Here is an 11,105-nt window from a genome sequence, read left to right on the forward strand (position 1 = left end):
GCTATTAATGGGCCTATAGTGTTATTAGGGCTTTAGCTATGCACTTGTGGGCTGTGGCTTCTAGAGTTCTAGTTTTGCTTCGGTGTAAAGTGTACTGTGTACGGGTCATGGGTAAGAGCATTCACATCCCATCCTCTTATCAACAAATTAAAAATTACACTAAAACTCGTGTTATTTTCTCTTTTTATTTTAATTAAATAATATTTTTTATACCTTTTATTATTATCTTTTCTCTTTCCTTCACCCACAACCACTTTCAAAATATATTAAAAAATTATAGGGGATGAACAGTAACTTTTCAAATATACAGAAAAATCACTACTTTTTATAAAATATAAAAACTCTTCACTCACAACACCCTGAATCACTCTCTAAATTATAAAAACACCCCTCACATAATATAAGGGGAAAATTCCTAAAATAGTCTCTTTTAGAGAGAGAAGTCTCAAAATAATCCTATTTTCCTCAAAATCTTTTATAATTTGGACTGTCAAGACGCATTGGGAAAAGATAAAAATAAAGACGAGATTTCGAAAGAAAGTCAGGTAAAAGACGAGATTTGGGGAAATAATGTCGGTAAAGTCCAAATTATTTGTAATCTTAGAGCAAAAGTTCAAATTTTTCATACTCGTCGTCGGAGAAAACCACCACGGTGGAAAGGAGGTGATGGGGTGGGGGTGGTGGTGGTTCGGTGGTGGTGATGGGTGGGGCCGACATGATGGTGGTGGTGGTGGTTAAGGGGTATAATTGTAAAAAATATAGTTTTCTAAGAATTTGAAAATATGGACGGGAAAGGTAGGACATAAAAAAAACAGTCTCTCAAGACGGTTTTTTGAATAAAAAAGATTTGAAAAAATATGGACTTTTGCTCCAAGATTACAAAATAATTTGGACTTGCACGGCATTATTTCCCCAAATCTCGTCTTTTACCTGAATTTCTTTCAAAATTTGGCCTGCTCCCTCTTTATTTTTATCTTTTCTCAAGGCGTCTTGCAAGTCCAAATTATAAAAGATTTTGAGAAAAAAAGGGCTAAAATGGAACTTCTCTATCTAAAAAGGGCTATTTTGAGAATTTTCTCTAATATAAGGGGTTATATGAGAATGCTCTGGGCTTTTTTTTTCTTTTTTAAATGTATATTTCATCCAAAACGTCTGATTAATTCGAAAGATAAGGTCATCATTAGTGCAGTTCGAGCAGAGATCCAACTTATACTTCAACATGAAGCTCACAACGGGCTACCAGATGAGCTCGAGTAATGCAGGAGTGTGAAGCTGTTAATAGCCTTTAATACACCATTAGTTTTCTGACAATTCCATGATTTATGAAGTTATGTTTCAGTGCCATTTCGTAAATTCACCAAACTATTACAAATAGTTGGACCCAGAGAGAGAGAGAGTTTCCATTTTTACATTAAAAGGGAAGATGTTAGATGTAAACTCGGTTTCACAGGTTTACAATAATATACATTCATAATTTGTCAGCTAACGTACAAACCCTCATATCAAGGGATGAATAGTAAAATATGTCAGAAAAATACCCGGGAGATAGTTTTCACAAAGTTCATGAAGGTAGGATCACGTATTTAACATTTCTTATTATTTAATTTTTATTACAATTATAATTTAAGGTGTGATTGATTTCTACGACAAGAGATATTTATGAAGATCAATATGGAATGACATTCAGAAAATATACGAGGTACATGAAGCCATACATGATTGCAGACACGAAGAGAGGCGGTGCTGAATAAATACAATCATACGTTGTAATTTTTTGCTTATTTATATGTTTTAAACAAACAAATATACGCAGTAAAATCAAATTCATTTAGTATGCTTTCATTATGGGTGTTAGAAAATCTTTATAAATATTTTAAACAACACACATAATAATAATTATACTGAAATAATAAATTTAAATCTTTATTTAGCACAAAATTTTATGAAATACAATATTAACTTAAATATGTAGAGAGAATTAAACATGAACCATTGATAATAAATCTGAAGGTAACTTAAAATTGTAAGAATTACAGTATGATTTTTTTATAGATAATTAAGATAACAATGACATTTTAATGAGAGAAAGTTTCTCTACGTTATGATAATATGGCCGAACTCCCAAAAGCAACCCATTCTAATATGTCATAAACACGCGTACGTACAGACACATATATTATAAAGTATTTGTAAATGACATGCTAATAGTTTTAGAACCTTTTATTTATATGATACAAGTAAATACTTAATGCATTTATATTCACAATTACAACTTTTTAAATGGGTAAAATGATGCTTTAATCACTAGTCCCCTGCATTCAATCCATCTAGTGACATTTATTTATTAATGCTTATTTACTGACATAAATTTCATTTATTATTATTTATCTATACTATAAAATACTTTCGATAAAGAGCAGCCATGGCTTACACACATGGCTTTTTCTAATAGGTTTTTGAAGAGTTATAAGAAGTTATACTAGACTATAATAAGTTATAACGAATCATGCAATGGGCATATTACATTAAAGTTTAATTTATTTTAGTTTAATTTATTTTTTAATTTGAATTTTAATCTTATTTAAATTGTATTATGTTGATGGTCACTGCAAGTTAACTCTCCCTCTGTATCTTATTTTGTATCCAAGACCATTCTCAACATCATCTCTATATCAATCACTGTAATTACAGTAAAAAATACTAAATTTTATCTCTTTCTTTTAACTAAATAATATTTTTATTATTACTTTTTCTTTCTCATCAACTCAAAGCCACTTTTAATAAACATTAAAAAGTTATCGAGGGTGAGCAACGTTTTTTCAAATTTACCTATCAACAAAAGTTTCTCTATCCTCTCCAATCACAACCACCTACAATTACTCTATATAATATATAGAGCCCACTCACAACAATATGGATGACCTACTAAGAATGCTCTAATGACATAAATTTTGTTATGCATAATAAAAGTAACGGGCATGTATAGTGTCACACTCTGGGCATGAGAGATTATCCATACTACATGACACTAATTAAAATTAAATATTTAGTCATATCTTATTAAAAACATGTAATACACAAACAAATCTAACAAACAGAAATTGAATCACACAGACATTGAATTTAGATTTGCATAGTTTGCGGGAATAGAAGTTGATATTCGTTTTTGAATTTAGATTGAGTTTTTCAACGAAAAATTTAAGTTTTCATGTCAAAAACGTTTTTCCCGTGACCTGCAGCTACCAACGTTATGGCTCTGTTAGTTGTGCACCGTCGTAAACAAATACACCTTTAGGACGCGTTCGTTTCACGGACTTTTTTTTAAAGGATTTGGAATTGGAATTGGAATTGGAATGTTTGAGAATCCCTATCATGTGTTTGGTTGATTAATATGTATTGGAATTGGAATCTTCTTCATTCTCGGGGTTTTTTTTTTGAAGAACGAGTACAACGAAGGAAACATTTTAATTTTTTTACATTTTTCGTTTTTGATTTATATTTTGAGTTGTGATTTTTTAATTTTTTTTTTGATTTTTTTGGAGGGGTTTTTATTAACAATAAAACAATAAAAACTCCTCCAAAAAAAATTTTAAAAAATAAATAAAAAAATCATAACTCAAAATATAAATCAAAAACGAAAAATATGAAAAACTAAAACGTTTCCGCCTTTGCCCTCATTCTTAAAAAAAAAGACCCGAAACCCGTTTTGACCCGTTCCGACCCGGACCCATTCTGACCCGAACCTTTTGACCCTAACCCGTTCCGACCGAACCAAAACAACCATTTTTTTAGTTGACCCATTCCGACCCTACCCGTTCTGACCCATGACCCGTTTCGACCCAACTCAACCCATTTGCCACCCCTACTGATTAGGTTAATAAAACAATCCTTTATTTTCTATAACAATCCTTATAAAATAGATGGGATTTAAAATCCTATGAAATGTGGGATTTGGTTTCCATTCCTATTCTTTCATTTAATGAAAAACATATCAATTCATGGGATTAAAATCCCATTCCTTAGAATTCCTTTCAAATTCTTGAAATGAACAGGACCTTAGTTGATACTATCATCAGCCAAATGTTAAGTTGGGTATATTATTTGACAATAGGGCATAGTTGGGATTATTTAAATTTTAAAACCAATATTCGTTATTAAAATGATTTAATGTATATATATGTGTGTGCGTGTGTATATATATATATATGATCAAGTTATTCTATAATGGGGAACAAATATGAGAAAGATTTATGGCCACAAAAAAAAGCCTCTAAAAAATCATAACTTAAACACCCCCCCCCAAAAAAAAAGTTTAGACACAATGTTTAGGGAAAAAATATCATTGTGTATTTATATTTATTATTGTGTATTTTGTTTATTTTCGTCATTGATTGTGATTTTTTTTATTTGACATCGTGTTTTTTTGTTCTTAACATTGTATTATATTTTGTGATTCATTATTCCTTTTTTGTATTTATCATTGTGTTTTTTTATTTATTTTTTTCATTGTGTCTTTTTTTCTCGACATTGTGTATTTTTCGCCGGGGGGGGGGGGGGGTGTTTGGGTTTGGGAACCAAAAAGACATGAAAAACATTTTAGTTTTTTTTTTTTTTTTTACATTTCTCGATTTTTATTTATATTAGAGTTATGATATTTTTATTATTATTTTTTTTGAATTTATATTTGAGGGGTTTTTTATGCCACAAATCCTTCTCACTTCTTATTTTTGTCTCCCTTTGCATTTTAACATTTTCCTATATATATAAACACAATTATATAAAAGAATTAGTTGGCTCACCCGCTGCGTTGCGGTGTATCTAGGTTGCCGAGTGGATGTTGGGGGTGCAAACGCATTACGTTTCATGTTAGTGTTGCTGATATGTGCAGCATACATCATCATCGTACTCAGTATATCCCACCAATAGCAAAATTATGGTAAGGTCTGAGGAGGGTAAGATGTAGACAACCTTACCTCTACTCCATAGGAATAGAGAGGATGCTTCCAGTGAGACCCTCGGCTCGATTGTGGTTTTGCATCAAGCCTTGGACATAAGACACATAACACTCAACCACCGGGACACCGGCCGATGTTGATAATATCCTAAACATATATTTTGCTTCTACATGTTAATATACCCGGGCCCTTTACAACCTAGTTGGGCTTTTTCTGCAATTACATACCAGAACATTTAACTACTACATGCTAATACCCTATGCATAGTATGAGCAAGAACATTTTACAAATATATATATATATATATATATATATATATATATATATATATATATTTAGGGTATGGTTATATTAAAAACCAAGTTAAAGAAACTTTGAAAACTCTATTTAAAAGTTTGGTTTATGGCTTTTAAATACAATTTTTAAATGGCTAAATGACAAATAAAGGATATTTTAGGCATGCTAGTTGTTGGTTCTCTCTCTTCAGTAGTCTAGCTAGCCATTAAATCAAACTCAAAATTCATATATGTATTATCACAATTTTCTTTCTCTCACATTAAAAAAAAAATTTAAGATAGAATAAATTCATTATATTCTCTCTATTTTAATCTCTGTGTCCATCATTGACTTTTGTTTTCATATATTTCCATATTTATTTTACCAATTTATATATTTACATATAGTTTTTACTTTTTTAAATAATTTTAAATTTACATATTAACATACTTTTCTTTAGATATTTATATATTTTTTAATATATTGTTTTTTCATATTAACATATGTTTTTTTGGTTTTACATATTTATGTTTTTTTAACATATTGTTTTTACATATTAACATACTAGGATATAGCTCGTGTAATACACAGGTGATAAAACAAAATGGAAGCTTAGGAGTCTATACCAATTAAGAAAAATAGAAAGCTAACATCAATTTATCCTAGTTAAGTTGGTAAGTCACAAACATTTTAAAAGTAAGGTAGTGAGTTCAATTCTCACCAACAACATATTTTTCATTTTATTATTCATGAAAGGGAAATTGTAAAAATGGAAACGTGTACACTTGGCATCCTATGTGGAGGGTCTAATTGAATGACATATGAAAAATTATGTTGCTTTAATATATAGGTAGATTTTTTTTTGTTTTAACATATTTACGTATTTATATGTTTTTTAACATATTGTTTTTACTATTAACATATTTTTTTTTGTTTTTACATATTTATACATTTTTCAACGTATTGTTTTTATATATTAACATTTTTTTTGTTTTACATATTTATATATTTTTTCCATATAGTGTTACATAAACTGTTATGAAAATAGTTATGGTTGCAATTTATATTCTTATTCTACCACGTGACATTGTGACAATGACAAAATATTATAAATTAATTATTTTGAAAAGTATCCTGGTTCGTAAAGATTGAAGAAAATCAAACAAATATTAAAAGTATTATACTAATTCAAATTTAATTGATAATAACAAATAAATAGGAAGAAAACAGATGATGTGAAAGCTATTATTCTTTTAAGAGAGAATAATGAGATGTGAAAAAGACTATAATCTCATTCTATTCACTTTTCATAAAATGTAAAAAATGGGTATATGGCTTAACTTGAGCCATTCATTGAGTTTTAAGGTTTTTTCAAGTGGACTGGGTGGGTTTACAAACTATACATGTCCTATATATATATATATATATATATATATATATATGAGAGATTTCAAATGAGAACCTCTTTGAGTTTTAAGAACTTGAAAGAACTCAGTGTGAAGATTTCTTTTTTCAAATTTTTTTTACACATGCGTAACATATGTAGCTTACGTACACGTAAAAAAATTACAGAATTTTTTACGCAACGAGTCGACTTTTTACACTTGTGTAACGGACGTAAAAGTTAGTGTAACCACTTACATCTTTATTCTCTCTCCTGCTGTGATTTTTTTGCAAGATCTAATCTCCAACACATATTCCAATCCATTTAATTAACTGTTTGGCCTAGAATGGAGTTCTTAAATTCTTACAATTTAACATGGTTCTCAAAAAAATCCCTCCATATATATATATACACACACACATATATGTGGCTTGTCTTGTTGAAGATGTTGCTATTTTTGCTGGATGCCTTTTGATACGTGCAATATTCCAAAACACCAGTTACTTGGTCCATCTCTATGTTGCAATCCTTTGCTCCACGTTCAAGTTCCACTTGCATTGTTGGTTTATTATGTTGCTTGTTTCCCATGATTTCAGTAGCCACGTTGTGGAGTTCTTACATTTTATTTCCTATAAATTGTACTTGCATTCTCAATAGAAAAGAAGAAATTAGCCAAGTCTTATTATCTCTTTCTTTCTAATGTTTGTTGGAGTCTAATCCGTTCAAATGGTCTATTTATGTTACAGCAGTGGGAGTTTTTTTAGTGGAAAAGTGTTGTATGTCCCTAACCATTGCATTAGCCTCTATATATAATAAAGAAAAATAACTAATATCCCAGAATCTCGCCTAGCATCCCGAAAATCTCGCTCTTCAACTTGGGAAGCATTCATGACCATTAACATTATTATTCACGAGCCTTTCTTAAGTTATTTCTCGGGTCTTCAGTATAAAATCCTTCCATAATAGTCACATTCCAATATTACCTTCGTTATTAATTGAAACAAGGGTAATTGCCTCCAAGGATCTCGCGTGACTAATGGGGCTTTAACTTGGTAAACACTTCTAGCCTTTCCAAACGTTTTCTTCCGTTTGTTTACCGAGCCTTATGGTTAGTTAAGTCACCAATGCTCACCTTCAAGAATAAGTCAAAGCCAAGATCGAAATAAATCGTTAGTACTCAGGGATTCCAACGAGATCATGGATCCTGACGAGATCAGGGATCCTAGAGAGTCAAGGATCCTGAGTAATAAAATTGACCCCCCACTTGGAAACGGTGATAGTACTTTATTTTGGAAGGATATTTGGATCGGAGATTCTAACTTAAAGGCCCGTTTTCCTAGATTATGCAACTTGGGGATAAAAGAAAGATTGCATGATAAATGAAAGATTGGTTGATTCAAATGGTCTTGGGAACGGAGACGCAATTTGAGAAGAGGTGCAAAGTTCGTGCAAAAATTAATCTCGATTCGCTTATTTCGTCTGTAGTGTTATCGGTTCTAAGGATAAATGGGAGTGGGATTGGGAGTCCGATGGTTCGTTTTCTGTGAAAGGGGTTCATATGTACCTAGATCAGATAGAGCTCCCTAATGCTTCTCGTCCGACAAGATGGAACAAATTTGTGCCTAGAAAATTGAATATTCTAGTTTGGCATTTGTTGTTACTTCACAAAATCTTAGTCTAAGAGGTATAGGCATTCCTTCTATCATATGACTGGTTTGCTCAAAGTCGGTGTAGACTTTGGGCCATGTATTCAGAAGTTGCCATCAAGCTGAGAAGATTTGGGGCACGATTGGTAGGTGATTGGATGTTTTATTCCCTTCCTATAAAAGCCCGGAAAGTATTATGAAATGGTTGGATTCTGCTAGATGGTTAAAAAAGAAAAAAGATGCGGTCGAGGCGATTGTCTTTACTACTTAGTGGTTTACTTGGAAAGCTCGGAACGGAGAGATTTTTGGCTCATGTGAAGAGTATAGAGAATTTATTTTTGATTCGATTGTTTCGGTTTATTTTTTATGGCTTTCGTCTCGTAATTGTAAAATTCTTTTGAACTGGGTAAAGTGGCTTAGAAACCCACTGCTTTGTTGTGACTCTTTTTGTTCTCTAAGTTAGGTTTTTCTAACAGGAGATGTGTTATTTTAAGTTTGCCTTAAAAAAAACAAGAAGAAAACAAGTCGGTTTGGGGCTAGGTTGGTCTTCACAACAAGTTGGCTATGATATCAATAAATTTAGGAAAATAGATAACTTCCTAATTAGTAAACGTTTGATTATGGTATAAAAAAGGTAGGGTTAGTCTATATAGTGGCATACCGAGTCGAGGTTTATGCTAGAAGTGAGTTTTAATATAATGGAGGATTTTGAGTTATCATTCCTCTCAGAAATAAGTTGTGAAGTTATCCAATTCTCGTATTTCACTTTGTTTTTATTGTTTTATATTGTTCTAACTTTTAGAACACAATTAAACAAAAATAAATAAATAAATAAATAAAAGAAAAGAGAAAAAACTTCCATCCACTTGCATTCACTTACGATTATCTGAATTTATTATTCTGACTTCTAAATTTTAGAAAGCAAATATGAACAGTTTTTCAAGCTTTATAAAGGTATCGATGCCAATTTAAGCTTATGGTTCACAAACTCAAGTATAATCTAGTAAAAATCTAAATTTATTCAAACATCCTAAAAGTTTTAAAAAGAAGAAACAGAAGGGCATTTGTATACATAGGAGTGATGGGCACAGACAAATCCAGATATTAGAAATTATATAACAAAAACAGTAGTAAATTAAAACAAATAACAATGAATAATTTGTATATAATACAAAGGTTCTTAAAAGTTTAATGTATGCATAACACTTACACACACATATATATATAGTTGTACAAGCAAATAACACACTATACATTTATTCTTGGTACATAGGACGTTCTTAAAAGTTTCAGCACATAAGACGTACATGCGTATATTATTTTATGTAATGGTGTATTGAACTTGTAGAAGCTATGATCACTCACACTTGTTAAGAGAGGCGAACGACTTCTTAAGTTTGTGATCCTCTGTCGGTAGTTTGACATTGCTGGCTAGCCCTAATGCTTCAAGAAACCTTATTGTATACCAACAAAAATCAATTTGCCACCATTCTAGCCCATGTCGAGCTGAATACTCAAATGCATGGTGATTATTATGCCATCCTTCACCAAAAGTAATCAATGCTACCCACCTTATACATTCATAATTGCTAATTAGAATTTAAATTGCTAATACTAATTTAACACATACTAAAAACATAAGTTGATATATTTATGATAAACTTAATTACCAATTATTCTTAGAGAGATCACCCGTGTTCCAAACTTGATTTCCCCATATATGACAAGCTGAGTTTACTAGAAAAGTAACATGATATCCCCATGTGCTAGCAACTCCCTAATATCATATGTTGAGTACATTAGTTGCATTACATTTGTTAGCAACAAATTGAAAAATAACCAATAAATCTTACGTACTATGACCCAAACAAAGTAGGTAAATCCTCCAAAAACATAAACAAGGACAGCAAATGCAAATGGATGCAGTAGATAGGTTCTTTTAATGAATCTATAGAAAGCTTGATTTTTCAAATCCTCAACATTCTTCCGTTCTTGATACTGAAATAATTCCAAGTGAAACAAGATAAGGCACAAGAGAAACACTTTTAATCATTTTGGAACATAAACTTACATAGTACCTTTTCGAAGATGTAGCCGCTATCAAAAATCCAACCCATGTGACTAAACCAAATTCCAAAAATTGGAGAGTGTGGATCTTTCTCCGTATCAACATATTGATGGTGATATCTATGCATGCTCACCCAAAATATGGGATCCCTCTATATACATGTAACATTTAAATTATTTTCATTCTTGCAAGTAAAAATACATGCATGAAAGAAAAACATATAAAACAAACCTGCAAAGCTAGGACTCCGAAATACGCGAAGGTGTACTCAAGCCACTTGGGCAGCTTGAGACTGTGGTGCGCAAGGTTACGGTGATACGATAGAGTTATACCAAATAATCCACACAACACGTAGGTAGTGAAGCCTGCCCAGAATGCACCCCAAGTAAACTTAAATGGCGCGAAAAGTGCAAGCAAGTGAACAACTAACATCCCTACAGCTATTTTGATATCCACAGTCCTCCATGTTCGACTCATGAAGTTTCTCTTTCTCGTAACTATCACATCTGAGAGTAGTATTTTTCCATATTCGGAGGCCTTTGCACCTTGAGAAACTGTGATCAAATTTCTCATTTTTGAACGTGCATAGTAATTTGATGGTTTTGATAAAGGCTTAAAGCGTACGTATTTATAGAGAGAGGCAAACACATCATGGCCTACGGGCACTGGCCCCGTAATAGATTAGGTAGTTTTACATTTATATAAGTTGCAATAGTACATTCTTTCATTCTAACGTTGATAGTGGGAGAAGCTAATTTTAAATTCTATGTTCAACA

General features: G+C 31.5%; 1 protein-coding gene across 1 annotated transcript; it reads right to left on the reverse strand.

The window, feature by feature from the left end:
• Window positions 1–9,618: 9,618 nt before the first annotated feature.
• LOC143538347 (palmitoyl-monogalactosyldiacylglycerol delta-7 desaturase, chloroplastic-like) lies at window positions 9,619–10,902 on the reverse strand. The gene is made up of 5 exons (XM_077031925.1): window positions 10,561–10,902; window positions 10,340–10,480; window positions 10,119–10,259; window positions 9,932–10,038; window positions 9,619–9,832 (listed from the first exon to the last, which is right to left on the reverse strand). Exons 1-5 carry the CDS (start codon window positions 10,900–10,902, stop codon window positions 9,619–9,621), a joined length of 945 nt encoding a protein of 314 aa, XP_076888040.1.
• Between the last annotated feature and the right edge of the window lie 203 nt (window positions 10,903–11,105).

The sequence above is a fragment of the Bidens hawaiensis genome, unplaced genomic scaffold (genome assembly GCF_021521415.1).
Source record: "Bidens hawaiensis isolate Kalapana, Puna unplaced genomic scaffold, B.hawaiensis_p1.1 tig00011610_1, whole genome shotgun sequence".
Lineage (NCBI taxonomy): Eukaryota > Viridiplantae > Streptophyta > Magnoliopsida > Asterales > Asteraceae > Bidens > Bidens hawaiensis.

What these genes read in the sequence shown, in the direction of transcription:
- LOC143538347 (XM_077031925.1), bottom strand. Translation starts at nt 10,902, where the DNA reads ATGAGAAATTTGATCACAGTTTCTCAAGGTGCAAAGGCCTCCGAATAT. An exon ending in CCTACTTTGTTTGGGTCATA is followed by an intron (nt 10,039 to 10,118) that starts GTACGTAAGATT and finishes ATATGATATTAG; the next exon opens with GGAGTTGCTAGCACATGGGG. An exon ending in GATCTCTCTAAGAATAATTG is followed by an intron (nt 9,833 to 9,931) that starts GTAATTAAGTTT and finishes TGAATGTATAAG; the next exon opens with GTGGGTAGCATTGATTACTT.